The sequence below is a fragment of the Typopeltis vanoorti genome, chromosome 13 (assembly GCF_054136105.1).
Source record: "Typopeltis vanoorti isolate ZY-2024b chromosome 13, IOZ_Tvanoo_1.0, whole genome shotgun sequence".
In the NCBI taxonomy this organism is placed as follows: domain Eukaryota; kingdom Metazoa; phylum Arthropoda; class Arachnida; order Uropygi; family Thelyphonidae; genus Typopeltis; species Typopeltis vanoorti.
The window spans coordinates 103,953,815-103,978,421 of NC_143561.1; the positions used below are offsets into that span (position 1 = coordinate 103,953,815).

The following is a 24,607-nucleotide window of genomic DNA, read 5'->3' on the forward strand; positions in this document are numbered from 1 at the left end:
ACTCACGGTATTTCCTTACTGAAACTTACATATAGAAATGTTTTTAAAAAATTTGAAGAAAAGAGCAAAACTGATAATAATGGTAAGCGTATCTGCTAGATTTCTGTTCAGGACATGGACTAGTTATCACTAATACTATAGTTTCAATATAAAAATGTGCATAAATTCACATGGAGAGAATGTGAAGAAATAAGAAAGTCTCATGGATAATGTTAATAGTGACATTTTGAAAAGTGATTCAAGATAAAAGATAAAAACAACAGATAAAATTGAATTTCATATTGAAAGAAAGAGTCTGCAAGAACATGCTAATATGAATCAAAGTTGAGCAGTTTGTACACTCAAAGAAACAAACATTATTCAAGAAAAAGTTGTACAAGAAAGGAAGTTTGATGATATTACACAAACTTCTGATCAAGCCAATATTGAATTACATATCACTCAAATTTATGATATACTTCATGCAACTGCATTTTGCCATATCATGGGTGGGATTCACTTAAAAATATAACAAAATAAAAAGAATGATGTATAGTATCTCTGAACTTATAGTTATGTACCTCCTTTCTGTGAACATTTAGTATAAAGTAATAAGCAAAACTTCATTGTATGGAGTGTCCTTCAATACAATTGTTTTTTGGCTACAACTTTTTTTTAATTTACAAAGTATTAAAAACATTAATGAAAGTTATCATAAATTGGTATCACTGCTTTCCTGTATTGGCAGTACAATTTTTAAGTAGCTTTTCAAACTAGAGGTTGAGATGTGTGAAAATTGATATAAAAGACAATGAAATAAAATACACAGATTTCCATAAATTAACAAAGAGAAAAATTGTGATGACTTAGGTGGAAAAGGAAAGAAACATATGAAAGAGGTACATTATGTAAAAAGTGATGCTGAGTCTGGCTATCCTATACAAATGAGGGGCACTGTCAGTGGTATATGTAAATGAACAATGGAATAAAAGTGGGTGTTTTGCCTGAATGTCAGAATAAGACATTTCGTGATGGGAAAATTCTTGGATATGGTTGCAAGCCATCATTAAACCAGTGATTTAACCAGGTGACAAGCCACCATAATGCAAAAGTACACTAGATACACTAGATGCAAAAGTCAGGCAGAGATAACCAGATGGCTATATGCGAGTCGTTTTCTGTTATTTTCAGACTGTGGGAACCAATTCCAACAGCCACATTATAGAGCATATTAATCAAACAGCATTCTGGAGATATAGTGAAGGAAGGTCATGAACTTAAGTGCAGCAGGTGACTAATATCTCCCATTATCTTCTTGCCAACTACCCTAAATCAGCTACAATCTAACCTCTCATCAGCGACAGGAACATTAGGATTGGCTTCGCCTGTGTGCAAAAGGCTTTACACAGGTGGTCTATGTTAGGTAACCAGTAGTAGTTATGTTCGCTTAGCCCCACATACACTTTGAAATAGACCAGGCTCCCTATTGTAAAATCTCTCATGCTATGCGACTTCATAACTTATCATGTTTATTTTTACAATTTTTTTTTTGTTTAGGAGAATGTACTTAGAATAATGTTAATTTTTCTGACTGAAATAATCTTTTCTGTAATAATATTGTACTGAACCTTTGTTAAAATAACATGGAGCATGATCTCATCATGTAAAACTATTAAGTAATTTTGAATCAGTAAGTTTAATGCTATGATTAGTAAAGAATTCTGAGAATTGCTATAGATGGAAATTTTCAAAGATGCATGAAAGATGACATGTTCAAAGGCCAATACGTGACAATTACCATGGTCAGAGAATTCCAAAGATGCCCAAAGGATGATCAGCATGTCCAAAGGTCAATACGTGACCATTTTCAAGAGACGAGCGGATGTGCACAATGGAGGTCGGACCTATATCAGGCAACTCACCAGGAAGAAATTTTGTCTTAGGATTTCTAGGCTTTCTCTTACCTGAGTCCCAGTCATGCTAGATTAGCTGGTGGAAGTTGAAAAAGAAGCATCATTGGCTCTGAAGTCTTCTACCTGGATTCACTGCCTTGTGAGAATTAACGTGTCGTTGTCTTGAAAGGAAGGAGCTGTACATCGCCACTATATTAAGGGTCCTATAACTCAAGGCATAGTCGACAACTTGGACAAGGAAGAAATTTAGCGTGAAAACAGGAACGAGTCAGAAAGCGGAAAGAAAGATAAGAAGACTTATGTGTAAACAAAGATTAATGTGAAAAACTGTCTACTGATCAAGAATTGTAAATAGTCATAATACAGAACAAGATAATATGTCAAGTGTCTACATTTGTGAGATATTGTATTTAAATGGTAAATTAGGCTTAACCAAGGTATGTCTTATATTCAAGTAATGTTATGCTAAATTGTGAATTAACTTAGAACTAAAATTTAGAGTAGAAAGAATTGAGTAGCAAGAAAACTAGCATGACTTTGTATGTATACTGTATCATTCATTCTGTAAATAATCCTTTAGACTTAATTAAATGGTTTGTAAACAACACATTGGACTGAATCTGTCAATTCACTATCTTAAAAAATTTGAACCTAAATAAGATAGAAGTTATACAATTCATATTTATGCCATGACTAGTTTAAAGTAAGGATACACACACACACACACACACACACAAGCGGAGAATATAAACGATATCTGCTTTGTCTTTGATTTAAGATCGTATACTCTTGCACTCAAAATATAGTCTAACTAGCAAAGTCATTATACAAATAAATTTGTTAGACTATAGAGCAGGCATGTCAAACATGCAGCCCACAGGCCACATTAGGCCAGCTGACAAATAACATGTGACCTGCCAAACTTCGTAACCAATATGGTTATTTAACTTTTGAAAACACCGATTTAAATAAACATATTTAAAAAAATTTACATTTCCACTTAAGATTATTTTATACGCCAAACTACTCTGCAATTTCTAAAGGAAATAATGTTCTATTTGTCATTTCAAAAAATCTTGCTACACCACTGCATAAATATCGAATTTTACCGTATTTTAATGAGCAAGTCTACGAATGCGGCTAAATCCGCTGACCACAACAATCGGAGGCTAGCTGTTAGCAATTTTCAAGTCGTGAGAAAGTATAGTGTTTTCTTTATAATTAATAAAGAATTAATAAAAATAATGTCGAAACCAACCAGTATGAGTAAAAAATGATTAATTGAAGAAGAACATCGTAGTTTTCAAGAAAAATGGGAGTTACAATACTTTTGTTCAAGGAAAAAAAAATTTTATGCCTGATATGTAGAAACTATGCAGTTTGCAAAGAATATAATATTAAAAGGCATTACGATACAAATCATAAAGAAAACTATGACAAATATGTTGCAACGTGAAGATAAATTGTCAGAATTAAAGTTGACACTTCAAAATCAACAAAGTGTATTTACCAAGCCTATTGAAGATAATAGAGCTACAGTAAAAACTAGTTATTTGTTATCACATTTAATCGCAAGCAAGTTAAAACCATTCACTGAAGGGGAATTTATTCGCGAATGTATTATTAAAGCAGTTGAGGTGTTGTATCCTGATCAATTAAAGAAATTTAAAAATATAAGCTTATCTTGAAATACCACTGCTACCAGAATTGATGATATAGCCGGGAACTTAAAGAATCAACTAAAATCAATAATTCCAACATTTGAGACCTATTCCCAATTGATGCAAGTACAGATGTACAGGATATCGCTCAGCTGGTTGTTTTTATTTGTGGATGTGATATGAACTTAAAGGTAAGTGAAGAACTTCTAGAACTTATTCCCATGCACGATACAACCACTGGAGTTGATATTTTTGACACCCTTATGGAAGTTTTGAATGAATACAATTTACTATTAAAAAAGCTAGTTTGTCTTGCAACTGATGGTGCTCCTGCCATGACTAGTATTGTTAAAGGAGTTGTTGCAAATTTAAAAGAAAAATACAAAGAACAAGGTAATAATAATTTTCAACATCTTCGTTGCATTATTCATCAGCAAACACTATGCTCCAAAGTTTTAAATAGTGGACATGTCCTAAACAATGTCAGTAAAATTGTAAATTATATTCGTGCATGTAGGCCTAATCATCACCAATTTAGTAACTTTCTAGAAGACATATAAAGTGAATATAGTGATCTACCTTATTATACAGAAACTAGATGGCTTTCCAGTCATAAAGTTTTAATGTGATTCTTCGAATTGCTGGAAATAATTACCATTTTTTTAGAATTGAAAAATTATGAATGTGAAATATTAAAAAATGATCAATGGATAAAGGACCTGGCTCTTTCAGTTGACATTACAAGTCACCTTAGTGTAACTTAATCTTAAGGTACAAGGAAACATCAAGTAGTTACCATGTTATTTGTTATTTGACAATATTAACATTTTCAAACAGAAATTATTACTTTGGCAAAAACAAATTCAAAAAGAAAATTTATTCCATTTTGAATATTGTCAATCATTATTATAAAAATCACTGAAATTGAAATTTTCAGAATATGCCAATCAAATGAAGTTATTAGAAAATGAATTCGAAAGAAGATTTTTAGATTTTAAGAAATATGAAAAGCAGTTTCTCCTATTTACTTCTCCTCTATCGATTGATGTTGAAACTGTTGATGACAATTTACAGTTGGAATTAATCGAAATTCAGTGTGATTCCATATTGAAGCAAAAATATATGGTTGTTGGAATTCCAAAGTTCTATAATTATTTATCAGTCGATCGATACTCCACTGTGTTATGTGCAATTAGGAGTACTTTATCTATGTTTGGTAGCACATATTTATGTGAACAACTATTTTCAACTTTAAAGAATAATAAAACTGTGGAAAGATCAAGATTAACAGACCAGCATATGCAATCAATATTGAAAATAACTACAGCTCAACAAATTCAACCAAATTATGAAGATTTCGTTAATGAAAAACATTGCCAAGTTTCTTCAAAAAAATGATATGTATAATTTTATTTAAATATGTAACTTTATATTTTATATGCAGTTTTGTAACATGGTTGTATTTTGTACTTATATACCCTAATGTTACTATTAAAAAATCTGTTTACTCTTTATTTCGAGATTGTTTTTCTGTTGCAGCCCATGGCTTGATGTATAATTCTTAATTTGGTCCTTGGAGGTAAACGAGTTTGAATTAGAAACATGTAGATGGTGGCAGTCAAGAATTAAGACATCTGACCATTCACGATAATTAAGTAGAGAGAAAGCAAAGACAAAGAGGGTAGTGGAAATACAAAAAATAGAATACAGAATGTAGTATAACAAAATGGTCCAGTCTAAATTATTACAAATGGCACAGCCAGCAAGAATGAACGTACTTTAACACTATCAACTGGACCCAAGACCTATGAGAGTCAATACTGTTTGCAGACAAGTCCTGCCTTGTTGTACAGAGCGATACTCTAATATCTGCGAAAGAGACACTATTGGTGAAGGTAGTGTAACAGTTTGCAGAGGCCTCTTGTTGGGTGGATGCACTAACCTGCATGTAATTCCTAGCAGAACCATGAATGCTGCAACTTACAGAGAGGAGGCCTTGTACTCTTATGTTCATCCACATGTGAATGCAATAGGGAACACAATTATCCCACAAGATGATAATGTCCTCAATGAGCAAAGCTCATATACCAATATCTTCAAGAAGAGACTACCGTACACATGAAGTGGCCAGCCAAGTCTTCTGACTTAAATCCTATTGAGCACTTATGGGATGCTGTAGGTTGACGTGTTGCTGCTTTCAATCTCCCCCTTCCCGAAACCTTGAGAGCTTTGCACGTGCAATGCTTGTTATTACCAAACGAGCTTTTGGACACCATCATTGCTGTACTGTTGAGAGGGATGATCACATTTCTTATTGATTCACTTTGAAAATCTAATTTCGACCTTTTTTTCTTTTTTGTCTTCATGTATTCATTTGTTACTGAATTAAATTATTTATTTACAATTGTTGTGGGTGTTTCTTTCCATTGCATATTAATGCTGCTTTTCAATAAAGTGGTGAAAATATTCATCATACAGTTTTTGAGTTATGATTTTTCTTCATCATCATCAAATTCCTGCCATGTATCCTTAAGGGATATACAGGATATGATAGTACTACATGAAAAAAATTACATCATTTCTAACTTCCTTCCTACAATTTTCCTACAAATCAGTCTGTTACTTATCAAGACTCCAACATTATCAGATCTTATATTTCTATCGTCTAAGGCACTTTGTACCATATCGATCCACATATATCTGGGTCGTTTTGCTGCCAACATGGCAGAGAACACTTGTTTTGCTAATCTTTCTTCACCCAATCTGTTTAAGTGATCATACCACCTGAGATTAGCTCTGCTAACGCATTCCTGGATGTTGACAATGTCAAGTTCTTTCCTAATATCCTCATTTTTAATATGATATTGCCATTGAAGCCATCTGTTCCTGCCTCTAATCTTTCTCAGGACTCTCATATCTGCTGTCTCTAGTCTTTGGTCAAGTGTTTTACTTCTGACCCAGCTCTCAGATCCATAAGTTAAAACTGATTTGAACACTGTCTTGTATACAGCTAATTTAGTGTTCTGACTAATTTCTCTCTTATTCCATATGAATTTATTCAATTGACTTCCTATCATACTAGCTTTGCTGATTCTGTTGTCTATTTCTATATTTAAATTACCATCTTCAGTAAAAATCGTGCCTAAGTAGCTGAAATGTTTCACTTGTTCCACAGGTTCTCCATTCACAACACAGTTGACATTTTACGATTCTGCCTATTTTCATTGTCTTTGTCTTTTTATTGCTGACCTTCATACCATATCTATTACAACAGCTATTCAATTTAGTCAGAGAATCTTGCACACTTGTAGCGAATTTATTTAGAAGTATAGCATCATCTGCATAAAGCAAAGAGCTGACATTAACATCTCCAATTTTGATATCGTGTTTAATACCACTTTCCTTCATAATGTGATCCATATAGATAATGAATAACAGAGGAGATAATGTACATTCTTGTCTCACAACAGATTTAACATTAAACCATCTTCCTGTACTTCCATTAATTCTAACTGCTGACTTACAACTCAAATAAAGACTAAGTATTGCTTCATATAATGCCCCATTGACACCATATAACTGCAGCGTATTGAATAGCTTCTCTCTTGGCACCTTGTCATGTGCCTTTTCCAAATTGACAAAACTTAAATACAGATCTTTGTTATATTCCCATGCTTTCTCAACTATTTGTCATAAAATGAAGATCTGATCCTGACAGTCTCTATTTGCCCTGAATCCAGCTTGTTCTTCCACAATTCTTCTCAATCGTTTCTCAAGTATACTTGCATAGATCTTGCCAGAACACTCAGTAAGGAAATACCTCTGCAATTCTCACATTCAGTTTTATTTCCCTTTTTATATAATGGGTACTATGAGAGCTCTACCCAATCATCAGGAATTCGTCCCTCTGTCCAGGCTTTCTGAACTAGCAGTGCAGCCACTGTAAGACTTTTATACCACCATACTTCAGCATTTCTGGTTGAATATCATCTACTTGCTGCCTTTCCACATTTTAAGCCTTTGATGGCTTTTTCTACTTCAAGTATGGATATGTATTCCTGACCGCATGCCTGGTCAGTGTTTTTTTACCACTGTGCTGTCATCATTGCTGGTTTCATTTAGCAGTTTTTCAAAGTAATTACTCCATACTTCAAGGATATCTTTTTCTCCCGTTTTCATGTCACCTTTATCATCTCTAACTACTTTTACAGCACTCCTTCCTCCATTCCTAAGCTTCTTCAACAACCTCCAGAATATTTTGCCACCTTCTTGATATTTATTTCTATATTCTTGCCAAAGTCCTCCCATGACTTTTGTTTAGCTAGTTTTACACAATGTTTAGCTTTCTTATATTTGTCTCTGTATTCTCTAAGAGCACAAGCTGACTTATTTGACAGGAACTTTTGATATGCTTTCTTCTTTTCCTTCACTGCCTCTTTAACTTCCTGCGTCCACCAGGGAGTTCTGATTTCTTTATCCTTGCAGACAACCTCACCACATGCCTCTCTGGCTGAATCAATCATTGTTTTCTTCAGAGTTTGCCACTGAATGTCCAAGGTTTGATTCCTGTTCTCAAACTCTTTCAATTTTTCTTCAATAATCTTTGTGTATTTTAGTCTACAGTTCACATCTGAAAGCTGCTCAACTTTTATTCGCTTTAAAACTTTCTTAAATGTTATTCTTTTCAATATGAAATTCAATTTTATCCTGCTCAAGACTAAATAGTGATCAATTCCAATTTCAAATCCTCTGCACACTCTGGTGTCCTGCACGAGGTAGAAAACATCACTATCAACAATAACATAGTCATTGAGACTTTTCTTATTCCTTGCCTTTTCTCTCCATGTGAATTTGTGCACATTTTTATGTTGGAACATGGTGTTAGTAATAACCAGTTCATGTCCTGAGCAGAAATCCAACAGATATTTGCCATTATTATTAGCTTTGCTCTTTTCTCCAAATTTTCCCAAAATATTTTTGTATGTCTCACAATCATTTCCTACTCTGCTATTTATATCCCTAACAAGTACCAACTTTTCCTTTTTCATTGTGTCAGTTGCTTTTTCTAAAGCCTCAAAAAATTCCTCAACTTCTACCTTAGTAGAACCTTCTGTGGGACCATAGGCACAATTAAGTCTCATTGTCCAGTTCCCCATTCTCATATTTGCCCACATTACTCTACTTGAGACTGACTGCCATTCAAGAAGATTAGCCTCGTATTTTGTGTTGAATACTATGGCTACTCCTTCTTTTCCTTGATTGTCATTGCCTGAATATAACATTTTGTATTTATTGCACAGAAAGATCTCACCAGTTTTTGTCTTTTTTGTTTCAGTCACCCCTATTATGTCGATCTGGTACTTATCTAATTCCTCAGCTAGCTCCATTTCTTTGCCATTCAGGCTTCTTATGCTGATAGTACTGATCTTTAACTCTGGTGATGTTGAGTTGGGGTTTGTTTTCAGATTTGTTCCAGTAGCTGACTTTTTCGCTGTTCGCCCTGGTTCCCTGGCGAAAACAACGGGGGCCTTGTTTAACCGGGCGACGCCCCAGCCGGCATGAAATTTTGTCATGTCGTACCATCATTTTTTATTTTGGTTTAACCAATAAGAATACAATTTGGTCGGCTAAATTCCAAATTGCCAGCCAATCCTCGTTCGTTCAGTATCCAAGTAGATACCCAACAGGGTGCACCACGAGAAGGTGAGGATTGGACATTAGGTCAGAAGCTCTGGTCGGTTCTCCTCATTCCTTTAAATTCTATTGGAGGTCTTCTCTCAGTTCTTTCTGTTCCTTAATTTATGGAAACCAAGGTAAATCGATAGTGAATGAGTATGATCCATAAATAAATCAATACTAGATTAGTATGATACTGATGATAAATAAAAAGGATAAAAACTGGATCGAAAAAGTGGATCAAACTAAAAAAAATACATTAAAAGCTTAAAAATCTCAAAACTTGAAGTTTAAAATGCAAAAGACCTAAGAACTTGAAAAACATAATAAAATATATTATTAAAGTTGCAATAAGGATGAACAAATCAATTTACAAAGTGAAATAAAATCATTTCAGAATAACTGACTTCAGAATAAAGAAATTATATTACTGTTCAATCCTTTATCCAATCATAAGTTACAAGTAAGGTTTCACAGGGCTAATTAAAAAAGCCATTATTATTACACATTTTTGTGAATGATATTCAGCTGTTTGAGATTGTGCAAAGTTAGAGGTGATTATCAGGAATACATCTGACATTTAGTATCTTTAAAAGGAATTGAATTGACAGCCTGGTTGGCCAAGTGGTTAGTATAGCCACTCCCCAGCCTGCAGGTTCGAATCCTGCCACTGGCAGGATGTTTGTGATTGTCTGTGGAAATACTAGTGGTGGTGGGCAGTAGATGGCATTGGTGTAGTTGTGGTTGGTGGAGTGGAGACAGAGTTGTAGAGTAGGTGCCCTCCCTAGATGAGTCTTTGGACTCCCTGGAGGTGTCATGTAATAATAATAATGGGATACTAAGGCAATTGATGTGAAGTCATCAGCTTCTATATAAATATCCTAGTTGTGAAGATACTGCAAGTGCCAGTTTCATTTGCTTACACTTGGATAAAGGATTATTCAAGAATATAATTTCTTGGCAAGAATAATTTACTTTGTAACCAAGTGAAGAAACTTTCTACATCACATACTCTAATTTTAGTTCTTGCCAAACCTTACTATTCTCTGCTAATACCCTGAAGTGTCTTATAAGTTATATGTGTAACAGTGAATGTATTAAATTCTGATGACTTTATGCACTGTGTTTTGATTTTCTGTTGTGTTCCATATCATGGAATAATATTCACCTTTCCCAATCACAAAAAAAAGCTCCAGGTCCAGTTTATGTATATAGCTAACCCTCAAACAGAGAACTCGTAGTTATAATGTTTGAGAAACAGTTTGTTATAATGAATATGTTTGAGCAAAGCTTTGGGAAATACTTTTCAGTAATTTGTTATATAAAGGAGTTCATTATAATGGTGTTTGCAATAGTGAGAGCAAACTGTAGTATTTTGCAAGACCAACTTAGTTCAGCATGTAGATAACAGCACACTTTTCAAATGGATGTTTGCCTTCTGGACAAAAACAACTTTGGACTAGAAAGAGACCAATGCATGGAGCAGATAATAAAATATTGCAATTTGAACTCAGAACTGTGTATTCTATGTTTGTACTGCCAAATCATACACAAGTTTAAAACAATCTGTGTATGATCTATATCTGGCAGCATGAGCAAGCAAAGAAGGCATATTACATGTAATAAATATCCCTGATCAGTAAGTGATTACTTCCAAATTCAATAAATTAATGATTTTGCATATATGATATTTCTGGTCACCAGTGTGCAAAATTAATCTAGAATTGCTAATACCACTTCTCTTGCCTCTATATATTTGTTGAAAGTTTTTTTCACTTGGTTATACTATAAATTAAAGATGCCAAGAAACATCCCTTATGGGTACATATCAGGAGACTAATGATGATGAAGAAATTATATTCTTGGTTTAATCCTTTACTCAAGTACAAGCAAACAAAGTTTGTGCGTAAAGTATTTCATGACTGGGCTGCTTGTATATAGAGGCTAATGACTTCACATCAACTGTCTTAGTATCCCATAATGCAAAGCACACATCCTTTCAAATGTGTGTAATACTGTGCATTATGGGAAGGTCCACTACCCAGACTGGTTTCAATCATCAGTGGGTGCTTAGATATAATTAGATCTAAGCACCCACTTAGATATAATTATATAGAGTATAAATTAATAATTGGCATCATTAATTTATACTCTATATATCTGTTGATTCTAATTTCAGTATAATTTAAGAAAATTATAAACATCCATATCCTAAGACACAAGAAAATGCAACTTACCATGATGGAGACCCAGATGACTGTGTAGCATACAGGGTTCCTTCTTGTTGCAGTGTCCGAAGACTTCCCTTAAGGTCAATACTAAGAAGCCGGGGAGTATAAGTAACTTCTCCCTAATTTAAAATAATTATAATTTTCTAAAAAATTATAAATTTCCTGAATCTTTATTATGCAGTTAGCAGTCAAAAGTTTTTAGGTGCTTACATAATGGTCACATTGATTTTTAATGTACCCCCCACACACACACACACATGCTTGCTAATAGCTGATATGTTAATTATATATTTCCAGTTACTGGAAATATAACATTAACATAACATAACATTTCATATAAATGTTCATATAAATTTATTCAGCTTTGCTCCCCAACATACCAGCTTTGCTTATTCTATTCCTTATTTCCAGATTTAACTTGCCATCTAAAAGAAAAATTGTGCCTAAATAGCTGAAATATTTTACTTGTTCTATAGGATCTCCATTCAGAATGCAGAAAAAAAAAAAAACGTTTTCTATGTTCCTGCCTATTTTTCATAGTTTTGGTCTTTTTATTGTTGATTTTCATGTCACATTTGTTATAGCTATTATGCAGTTTACTTAGAGAATCCAAGAGACTTGCTTAGGAGTACATCATCCACATAAAGAACTAAGGCTGACATGTCTAATACCAGACCAAATGCCACTTTCTTTCATATTGTGATCCATCCATATAGATGATGAAATAAGAGGGGATATAATTTGCATCCTTGTCTTACCCCTGATTTTACATCAAACCATCTTCCTTATTTTTTCAATTCTAATTGCTAACTTACAACTAAAATATAGACTATGTATTGCCTGTTTAATGTTCCATTTATCCCATATAACTGTAGTGTTTTGAAAAGCATTCTCTGGGCACCTTTTCACATTCCTTTTCCAGATCTACAAAACTTAAGTAGAGATCCTTGTCACATTCCCATGATTTTTCAACTATTTGTCCTAAAGACAAATTTATGTTGAAGACAACACAAAGGCTTCTGGGAATGATGCGGAGGACACTAACGTGTAGAAGTAGGGAGATTCTTGTTCCATTGTATAAAGCTTTGATTAGGCCACACATTGACTATTGTGCAAAGATTTGATCACCTGGTTTTCAGAAGAGATGTTGGAAAGGATCCAGAGGTGACTGACTAAGGTAGTTTCTAACCTCTGGAATGTAGAGTATGAGGAAAGATTGAGAAGATGCAACTTGCAGAGTCTGGTGGACAGGAGGAAGAGGGGAGATATGATAGAGACCTACAAGTTAGTAAGGGGTTGTTATAGGATCAATGCTGGAGAGGTTCTACAGAAAACAGTGGGAGATCAGGAGAGAACCAGAGGTCATCCCTGGAAACTGTATAAAGAGGATGTGAGTAGGGGAGTGAGAAGCAGGTTTTTTCATGCAGAGTTGTGAATGATTGGAATGCCTTGCCTGAGAGTGTGGTGTCTGCAGAGAATTTGAGTGTGTTTAAAGCACGGTATGATGAGCTGTGTGTGTATGATAAAATGACCTCCTAGATGAGTCTTTGACTCCATGGGGTCTTGGGTAATAATAATAATAATAATAAAGTGAAAATCTGATCCTAACAACTTATACTTAGCTTAAACCCAGCATGTTCTTCTCCAAGTTCCTCCTCTACAAATCTTCTCAACCTCTTTTCAAGTATGCTTGCATAAATCTTGCTTGGAACACTTAATAGAGAAATTCCTCTGTAATTTTCACATTGAGTTTATTCTCATTTATACAGATGGGAACTATTAGAGCTCTACTCCAATCATTGGGAATTCGACCTTCTGACCAGGCTCTCTGAATTATGGCGGAGCCACTGCAAACCTTTTATATCTCCATACTTGATCATTTCTGGTCAAATATCTACTCCAGCTGCTTTTCCACATTTCAAGCTTTTGATGGCTTTTTCAACCTCAAGTAATGATATGTACTCCTCTTTGCATTTCTCTTGAAAATTTTCTAGTATGGTTCTGTCACTCCATATTTCATTTAGCAGTCTTTCAAAGTGATTACTCCAGAAATCTAGAATATCCTTATCTTCAGTTTTAATGTCATCTTAATCATCTTTGATTCCTTTTACAGTACTCTTTCCTCCATTTCTGAGCTTGTTCAATAGCCTCCATAACATTTTGCCACTTCCTGATATTAATTTTCTATATTCTTATCAAAGTCTTCCCACAACTTTTGTTTAGCTACTTGTACACATAGTTTAGTTTTCTTACATTTTTCTCTATATTCTTTTATGGAATCTGAAAACTTATTTGCTAGGGACTTTTGGTATACTTTCTTCTTTTCCAGAACTGCTTCTTTAACTTTTTTGTGTCCAACTGTGGAGTTCTTATTTTTCTATTCCTTACAGACAACTTCATCACATACCTCCCTAGCTGAATCAATCAATATCTTCTTCAGTGTTTGCCACTGAGACTCCAAAGTTTGGTTCTTATTTTCAAACTGCTTCAAATTTTCTTCAATAATGTTTGTATAGTCTAGTCTACAGTTTATCTGAAAAAGCTGCTCAAACTTTAATTATTTTTAAAAACTTTCTTTCATACCGTTCTTTTCACTGAATTATCCATTTTTATTCTGCATAGCACTAAGTAATGGTCACTTCCATTTCAAATCTTCTGTACACTCTTCAATCTTGCTCTAGCATGAAGATATCACCATCAACAATGATGCAGTCAATGATGCTTCTCTCCACGTGAACTTGTGCACATCTTTATATTGGAACATGGTGCTAGTAATGACTAGTCCATGTCCTGAGCAGGTCCAGCAAATACCATTATTAGCTTTGCCCTTTTCTCCAAATTTTCCCAAAACATTCATGCATACCTGGTGGGATTCATTTCCTACTCTGCTATTTAGATCTTCAACAAGGACTACTTTTTCCATTTTCTTTGTCAGCTGCCTGTTCTAATGACTCGAAAAATTCTCTCACTTCTTCCTTAGAAGAACTTTCAGTGGGACCATAGGCACAAATAAGTTTCATTATGAGATAATGAAAGGTAATTAATGTGAAGTTGTTAGATTCTATAATGTAAACAGCTTGATTGTGAAGAAACTTCATGTGCAAACTTTGCTTGCTTACACTTGGATAAAGGATTAAACAAGATTCTTTTAATAGATTTTATGGCATTTTGAATTTAATTTATAACCAAGTGAAAAAATTTTCTACAAAAGAAAAATGGAAATGCTGGTCCTTTTAGGAGATATAAACAGAGGTAGGAAATGAATATGAGGCATACACAAACGTTTTAGGAATATTTGGAGAAAATAGGAAAGTTAATAACAATGGATAGCACCAGCTGAATTTCTGTTCATGATATGTAATAGTCATTACAATGTTCCAATATAAAGATGTACAATAATTCTCATGGAGTGAGGACAGATACCAATCAAATCTCTTCAACGCTTGTCTAAGACACAAGAGTATTCAGGAGGTATGAAACATGAAGTGATCAATATTTAATTTTAGGAAGGATAAAAAAGAATTGTACAATGAAAAAAATGCATGCATAAAAGTTTTAAAAAAAATCAAAGGCAAGCAGTTTTCAGAGACACTGTTGACTCAAAGATACAAATATTATTCAAAAAATAATAATAATAAAAAATTAATTAATAAATAAAAGTTTGAAAAGAAGAATCAAAATTGGTGGCTCAATGGCAAACTGAAGAAAACACTTATTCAACCTCGACACAGTTCTGACTTCTCTGTCTTGACTTTCCAGTCAAGGAAAGAAAAATCAGAGCTCTATTCAAGAAATTCAAGAAGCAGGCATGGAAAAGAAGAAAGCATATCGGCAGTTACTATCATATAAATCAACATGTAATATGACAGAACACAAAGAAAAATGAAATATATGGAAGTGAAGCAATGTGTAAAAGTAGTTAAACAGCAGTCATGGCAAGACTTTATTAAAAATATGGAAGACAAATATCATGAAGGCACAAAATATTCTGGAGGCCATTGAAAAAGCAGTGGAAGAAGTAATAGAAAAGGAATCAGATAAAGTTGATATAAAAACTACATATAAGGATATGTAGATGTTAGATGCCTTAAGTAATTGACATATTGGCAAATGCCCAAAAAGAATACAGAGATAAAAAGAAACTTTACTGTAAAAGAAATTTTTAATTCTCTTTGATTTCTTTTACAGTAAAGGTGACATGAAAACTGACAGTAAAGATATCCTAGATGTCCAGAGTAATCACTTTGAAAGACTGTTAGATGAAACAAGTAGTGACAGAACAGTAGTAGAAAGTTTTCAAGAGAAATACAAACAGGAGTACATATCAATACTTGAGGTAGATAAAAGCCATGAAAAACTGAAATGCAGAAAGGCAGCTGGAAAAGATGAAATTTCAATCATAAATTCAAATATGGAAGTATAAAAGTAGTGTCTACACTGCATAATTCAGAGGGCCTAGTCAGAAGGCTGAATTTCAGATGAACGGGGTAGAGTTCTTATAGTCACCATCTATAAAACATGGAATAAAGCTGAATGTGAGGATTGCAGAGAAATTTCTCTGCTAAGTGTTCCAGGTAAGATTTATGCAAGCATACTTACCAAAAAAAAAAAAAAAAAGGTTGAAAAAATTGTGAAAGAGAAACTTAGAGAAGAACAAGCTGGGTTCAGGTCAAAAAGAGATTGTTTTAGAATCAGATTTTCACTTTACAACAAACAGCTGAGAAATCATGGGAATATGACAAGAATCTGTGCTAACGTTTGTAAATCTGGAAAAGGCATACAACAAGGTACAGAGAAAATCGTTTCAAAATACTACCATTATATGGGACAAATGGAACACTATAGCAGTCTTAATATAATCAGTAAATCAGCACTTTGAATTGAAAGAAATACAGGGAAATGATTTGATGTATAATCAGGGGTAAGACAGGGATGCATATTATCTCCTGGTTGGCCGAGTGGTAAGTGTACCCACTCTCCAACCAATAGGGTGCAAGTTCAAATCTCACTGTGGGCATGGATGTCTGTGATTATCTTTATGTGGCAGGTGAATTTCATCACCCAGTGTGACATCACTGCCCTACTTACTGGGAGCCAGAAGTAGCTTGAAAAAATTCCATGTTGGGTCTCTAGAGCAAGGTTTCTGGACTATCTAAAAATGAAAAAAAAAAAATACAAAAATATATATAAAATTGATAAAAATGGAGTGAAAAAAATCCTCAGTGCACCCAAGGTATACTAAAGGTTTTAATAATAACTTTTCATGGGTGGGAACCACATAAAAAATAATCTCCATTCTTATTATCATCTATGTGGATCACATTATAAAAGAAATTGTTTTATGCGAATGATGATGTTCTCCTAAACATATCCAATGCAAGTCTCCAGCTGTAACAAATTTGCCATCAAAATCAGCAATAAAAAGACCAAAAACTAGAAAAATAGGCAGGAACATAGAAAACTTTAGCAACATTCTCAATGGAAAACCTATGAAACAAGTAAAATACATCAGTTATTGAAGCGGGCAAGTTAAATTTGGAAATAGACAACAGAATAAGCAAAGCTAGGGTGTCAGATGAACAAGGAATGGGAGAAATTAGCCAAAATGTTAAAATAGCAGTATTCAAACTAGCACTCCAGAAATCTACTTGCCTTCTTGCCACTGGTGAGTTATTAGAGACAAATAGCAAGTGAATTTTCAGCTTTGTGGCAAATTTCAGCTTTATTCTGATTGCATTTCTTTGCCTAATTTACACTTTTTTCTTCTTTCCTTTTAAAATATCATTCAAATGAATTTATTAAAGAAGCTTTATTTCCAACTCTCTTGAAATTTTAACTTCTGGATTCTGAAATCCTTAATTTGAACACTACAGTGTTCCTTTTTCAAGAATCACAAAAACATTTCCAATTTTAGTTGTCAGTTTTCTCTAAAAGATATAAATAATAAAATAAAAATAATAAATCAGCTAATGCCTTTTATTCCCTTATAGGGATAGGAGAGGCCTTTATTCCCTATCTAGCTTTTGGAGACTGAGTGAGTTCAATCTCTACCGGTAGCCAATCGGAGACAGCTGGCCCATGTCTATCATTAATTATAGGCAGCCACCGATGAAGAGGCTGGCAAGCAAGTGCTGCCATCTCTTGGTACCTAACCCCAACAGGATATGTTACTGTCTGAAATAATGTGGGTATTACGGTCAATTTAACTGAGTTTACGGGACAAAAAACCTGAGTTTCCAGGAGGGAAAACCACTTGCCCATGCCAGAGATCGACTAACTCGGGAACCAATCGAAAATAGGCTTAGAAAAAGTTCCTCCAGTCGGCTCGAAATTAGACTTGATCTTAAGTCTAATTTCGAGTGACCAAGTGCAGAGGACGCAAGCAGCACTTCCAATGAGCTACACAGGTCCTCTAAAAGATATAACAAACAAATGATTTGCACTTTCTTCTGTCCTTTTATCTCCTGTACTGTTTAGAACTTTATTTTCCTTTCTAGATGAAAAGTTATGAAAAAACTAACACTTAAAACTCAACCTGTCCTATCTTCTTCTCTCATCCTATTTGTCACTGCTGTAACATAAAACTAGTGATAGCTTTTAAAGTTTTTTCCTTTCTATATATGAAAGACTTTATTCACTATTGGGGAAAATATAAAATAAACGGGGGGGGGGGGGGGGTATTTCATAGCAATGTTATGCATTGCTCTTCTCACTCCATGCATGAGATTTAAATTTAATACATTTAAATTACAGTCATTTCCAATAAATAAATTTTATAATCAAATCACTGCATTCATTTAGTTCAATATTAACCTTACACAAATAATTTCATTGACAAAATTAACCAGTACTTATAAATACTAAAATTAAAATTGGCAAGATTTAATTAAATACTCTAATACATCAATACAACTTATTCTTCCAATACCTCTATTAGGTATGCAGTTTTACTGTAGTACACTTATAAGTAGTACACTTATTAGTATACTACAGTTTTACTGTAGTACACTAATAAGCTTATAATGTAGGGTATAAGCTTATTTTCATGTAATTAAACCTGAATATTTTGCATAATGAAAGGTTTTAAATAATGTTATTTAAAAATTACAATTATCTCGCAATGACAAGTCAAAGACTGGATCATGCAAATGAGCACATCATGAAAAGTGTGACTCCACAGCGAGTTCTAGATGCTTTCTTGTTTTTGCAAGTTTTATTACTTGTCTTTCCTATTAAATTATTATTCGTGGATAATTTATATAAATTCACCCTTCATTATGAACAATAAATGAAAGAAAACACAAACTGAGTTATGTTGTCACATACGAACCCATATTAAAGGAAAGCATATTTCTGTATAATTACGTGTAATATATAGTAAGAATTACATAATGCATTACTTTGTTTTCTCACCCATAGCACTTAGTTTTTTAAAATATAACAATACAGATAGACCAATGTGTTTGGCAAGTAAAATTTTTTTTGTCACTAGTAGAATTATGGTGTATTTCTTGGAGCCCTGGTTCAAACAGTTAAGTTATAGATCTGAGAATTGTTAAAAAATAAAGCACTTAATTCCAAATAGCATCAATGGCAGAATCATATTAAAAATAAAGATATTAGAAAAGAACTTGACACTGTTAGCTTTCAAGAATGTGTGAGCAGGGCTAATCTAAGGTAGTATGACCACTTAAACAGAATGGGAGAAGAAAGGTTAGTAAAACAGTATCTGATGCCAAGAATGCAGGGAAAAGACTCAGAGGAAGACCAAGATCTAGGTTGAATGATTCATTCAGATGTATCTTGGAAGACCACAATGTTGGAGTGCTGACAAGTAACAGACTAATTTGGAGGAAAATTGTTGATAGGAGGTTAATAATAATGTAACTTAATCATGTACTGCTGTCATAGTAGCCTGAACACACCTCTCAAGAGGTGGTGGAGAGTTTTTCCTCCCAGTACCTAGAAGAAACTGATGAAGTAACTACTTTGAAAGACTGCTAAATGAAACATGAAGTAACAGATAGGGTAAAAAATACTCAAAGAGGAATGCAATAAACATCACATATGAATATCTATATAGAAAAAGCCATCAAAAATCTGAAATGTGAAAATGCTATTGTAGAATAATATTCAGCCAGAAAAGAGCCTCTACAGCTCAGTTGGTATAGACGAAGCCCTTTGTTCAGAAAGACCAGGGTTCGATTCCCGTCTATGACATGAGGAACCTTTATCTGGTCTCTTTCAACTAAAGGTGAGTTAACCGGTCTCATAATGAGGTTGAATGTTTTTTCTCCCGGTAACTCGGGGTTTTTCATCCCTCAAAACAGGCAAACAGGTCCCGTGAACACACACGGCTATAGTCAGAAAATATACTACAGCAAGGAAGACAACAGCAAACCACCTTGCTCATAACCATCTCCCTATATAGCATATGGCTACCCCCCCCCCACCCACCAGCCGTATAGCTGAGAGGATAGGATAGGATTCAGCCAGAAATGCTCAAATCATCATATGTGTCCTCTCCATCCAGGAGGTTGACTACCATGTCTCTCCATCAACTTCATTCCTGTGCCTCCCTTGCACATTCCTCTCATATGTCAGATAAATCTAGTTCTTAAGATTCCTCATTCCCTCTACCACTCCTTCCAGGTCCATTTTTTGTGAGCTGTCATGTCTTAACAAATGCCCAAAATATTTGGCCTTACTTCTTTCGATAGTTTTAAGAAGACTTCTTTTTTTCTACAGTCATTTGTAGAACTTTTGCATTCATTTTCTTCTGAGTCCACAATACCCTTCATAATTCTTCTTAAAATCCACATCTCAAAAGCTTTAATTTTATCATCTGCTTCCTTTAACATTGTCCATTCTAGCCCCATACATTAGTAATGACCATATATATAGCATTTTGTCAACCTTATCCTCATTTTTATGCTCAGATCTCTAGATGTCAAGACATTTTTCACTGTGCTGAATTTTTCTCTAGCTATTTCAATTCTTCTTTTTATTTCTCTTGTGCTTCTTCCACCTTCTGTTAATTAGGGTGCTGAGATACATCAATTTGTCTACTTGCTGAATAGGTATGTCATCTATTTTGATATCAGACGGCTATAGTCAGAAACGTCGAGTGTATATTTTGGTTTATATTAAACTAAAGTTTTGCTCTAACATGGTAGTTGTATCCATAAGTTTCATAATGTATTTTGATATCAATTTTAGGTGTTGTCTTTTTTCTTGCAATTAAAAAGCAAACCATATTCCTCACTCATAACTCTTACATTGTTGATTAGATTTTCTAAATCTTTTTTTTTTTATTTTCTGCCAACAGAACTGTATCATCAGCATATCATGGATTGTTTATGTTCCTTCCTCCTATTGATACTCCTTTTATGTTTTCAACTTCCTTGTATATTTCTTCAGTATATAAATTAAAGAGTATTGGAGATAGTATACATCCTTGTTGTACACCTCTTTGAATTATAAATTCTTTAGACATCTCACTGTCAACTCTTATTGCTGATGTTTGTTCCCATACAGATTTGTTAACAGCCTTATATCTTTTTCATCCATTCCGATTTTATTGAGGCACCTGATCAGTTTCGTACAGTTGGTTGAATCAAAAGCTTTGGTGTAGTCTACAAAGCATATATAAATGTCTCTATTTTTTCTAAATATCTTTCCATTATTGTTCTTAGAGTGAAAATACTATATCTTGTTCCATTTTTTTTTCTTTGAATCCAAATTGATTTTCACCCATTTCCCAGTTGAGTTTTCTTTTATTTCTTTGCAGAATAATTTTTATCAGTATTTTAGCAACATGACTCATGATGATAATTGTTCTATACTCTGAGCATTCTGTAGCAGTGTCTCAGGTCTTTTGGAAGGCATCCTGTGTTGTAAATTTGGTTGCATACCATTGTCAAAGCATAAATGCTTTGACAATGGTATGCAACCAAATTTCAAATGCAACCCTATATCATTAAAAGCTTTTAACATTTCTGCTGTGATTTCATTGCTTCCTGCCATTTTCTTATTCTTTAATCCCTTTATCGTATTATATACTTCACTAGCAAGAATATCAGGACCAGCTAGGGGTTTGTGTTAGGTTTTTCTTCTCTATATGCATAGTACAGTTGCTCTGTGTATTCTTGCCATCCTCCCAGTATTTCTTCCTTATTAATGAAAGGTTTACCATCTTGTGATTTTAAGATATTGCTCCCCATGCTTTTCCTTTTTTTAATATGTTAGTTAATTTATCTTATTATATAAGTCTCTTTCTTTGCATGCATTAGCCAGTTCTTCTATCTCTCTACATTTATCTGTATACCAAGCATCCTTCACTTTCCTGTATTCTTTTTTTACAAGTTTATTCACTCTCTTATAATCCAGTTTGTTCTTCAGCATTCTCCTTTCTTCCATCATACTGAGTATGTTCTTAGTCATCCAGTTTCCTTTCAGTTCTGTTTATCTTAGGTAATATGTTTTTTGGATGTTTGGCTTAGGTTTTTTTTTTTGTTTCTTGGATGTTTGTTCTGAACACATCCCAGTTCTGTTGAAATGTTTCTTTTCTTACACTTATATGACCAAGCAACATACCTTCGTATGAGTTAGCCAGTCTCATACAAAGGTAGACGGTTTTCCCATCCGGAAACTTGAGTTTTTTGTCACTTGGAACAGGCAAACCAGTCCCATGAACACACACAGATTTACAGCCATGAATACTTATAACAGTATGTGGAAGAGATAGGGTCCTCACCACATGTCATTACGCCTGTAGTTAACCATGAATCACATCATGGTAGCCAACCTCCTAGATAGGAGACAGCATGTGAATGGAATATAAGTTGGGGGGATGGTATACATCCTTGTCGTACACCTCTTTGGATTATAAATTCTTTAGACATCTCATTGTCAACTCTTATTGCTGCTGTTTGTTCCCAGTATGGATTTGTTAACAGCCTTACATCTTTACCATTCATTTCGATTTTACTGAGGCACCTGATCAGTTTCATATTGGTTTATCAAATCAAAAGGTTTCACATTTTCCCACCTTCACTCATTCACATTTTTACTGAATTCAGATGCAAATTTATCTTTCATACTGACTTCTTTAAGAATACTGATGTCACATTTTGGACTTGTCTTGCTCCTTTTTATGTTTTTTAATTTTAACCTTGCTGTTACCATACATCCACTCGGATTATGATCTGAGTGGATGTATGCTGCTAGATATGTCTTTGCTTAATGCAAATTTTAATTCTGTCCTTAATCATAATGTAGTCAATTAGTTTCTTGTCAAGTCTCCTGAACTCTTCCAGGTGTAAATTCTTCTTGGGTGGTGTTTGAACATTGTTTCGAACACCATCACAAGGCAAGTTTCTTCACAAAACTGGATAAGTTTTGTTTCCTCTGTCATTTTTTGATCAAGTCCATAATCTCCCATGCATTTAGTTTTCTGATCCAACTTTGGCATTCATATCTCCCATTATTAGCAATAAGTCATCTTATTTTGTTGCGGAAATGGTCTCTTGAACTTGCTCGTAAAATTCATTAATTAGATTCTGTTCTGTAGTAGATGCATATACTTGAATTACAACTATATTAAAAGGTTTGGCTACAATATTCACGATTATTATTCTATCATTAATAGGCCAGTAACCAACATGCAGTTGACAGTGTTGTTCTTCATGACTACTGCTACACTATTTGTATGTGATTGGCCATCTGAGTATACACAATTATATGGTTTTTTCTTTGAATTTTTCCAGCTTCTTTCTATCTTACTAAGTCCCATTATGTCTAATCTCATATTTGCCATTTCTTGGAGAAAGTTGTCAAGTTTTACAGATTGGTACAATGTTCTGACATTCCATGTTGCTATTCTTAAGGTTTTATTTCTACATATAAATGATCAAATATGGAAGCACATAAGTTTTGCAATGACTGAAGTGCATAATTCAGAAAGCCTAGTGTCAAATGGTTGAATTCTAAATGAATTGAGTTCTGAATAGTTCCCATCTATTAGAATTAAAAAGAAAACAAAATAATGTGAGAATTACAGAGATGCAAACATACCTGAAAAGAAGATAAGAAAAACTGTGGAAGAAAAACCTGAAGAAAGACATACTGGGTTCCTGCCAAATAGAGACTACAAGGACCAGATATTAAATTTAAGACGGTCCTACCTTACAATGTTTTGCTTTATGATGATGATCTGCTCATACAACAGTTTTCAATTATGACCAGCCTGTTTATACAAAGCCACATTTCCTCATAGGGTGATTAAGAGACAAAGCTGTATAATGAGAGGAGACCTGCACATAGCCATTAAAGGAATGTGGAGAACTCACCAGGACTTCTGACCTAATGTCCAATCCTCACCTTCTTGTGGTGCATCCTGTTAGGTATCTACATGGATATTGAATAAACGAGGATGGGCTGGCAATTTGGGATTTAGCGACCAAATTGTATTCTTATTGGCTTAAACCAAAATATAAAATGATGGTACAACATGACAAAATTTCATGCCAGCTGAGGCGTCACCCGGTTAAACAAGGCCTCGGTTCTTTTTGCCAGGGAACCAGGGCAAACAGCAAAAAGTCAGCTACTGGAACAAATCCTAAAACAAGCCCCAACTCGACATCACCAGAGTTCAAGATCGGTACTATCAACATAAGAAGCCTGAATGGAGTTAGCTGAGGAATTAGATAAGTACCAGATTGACTGAAACAAAAAAGACAAAAACTGGTGAGATTTTTCTGAGCAATAAATACAAAATGTTATATTCAGGCAATGACATTCAGGGAAAACAAGGTGTAGCTACAGTATTGAACACAAAATACGAAGCTAATCTTGAATGGCAAGCAATATCAAGTAGAGTAATGTGGGCGAATATCAGAATGAAGGAACCGGACAATGAGACTTATTTGTGCCTATGGTCCCACAGAAGGTTCTACTAGGGTAGAAGTGGAGGTATTTTTAGAGGCTTTAGAGAAAGCAACTGGCACAATGAAAAAAGAAAAGTTAGTCCTTGTTGGAGATCTAAATAGCAGAGTAGGAAATGATTGTGAGACATACAAAATATTTTGGGAAAATTTGAAGGAAAAAAACAAGGCTAATAATAATGGCAATTACCTGTTGGATTTCT

The 24,607-nt window shown here is 34.1% G+C and overlaps 1 protein-coding gene across 2 annotated transcripts in view; it reads right to left on the reverse strand.

Moving 5' to 3' along the window:
* The window catches only part of mst (misato mitochondrial distribution and morphology regulator), a 211,210-nt gene that overhangs the window by 143,832 nt on the left and 42,771 nt on the right, over positions 1–24,607 (reverse strand). For both annotated transcript variants that reach the window (XM_090402942.1, XM_090402943.1), the window contains exon 3: positions 11,467–11,579. In XM_090402942.1, coding sequence (XP_090259068.1) covers positions 11,467–11,579 — 113 coding nt within the window. The remainder of the gene's footprint in view (positions 1–11,466; positions 11,580–24,607) is intronic.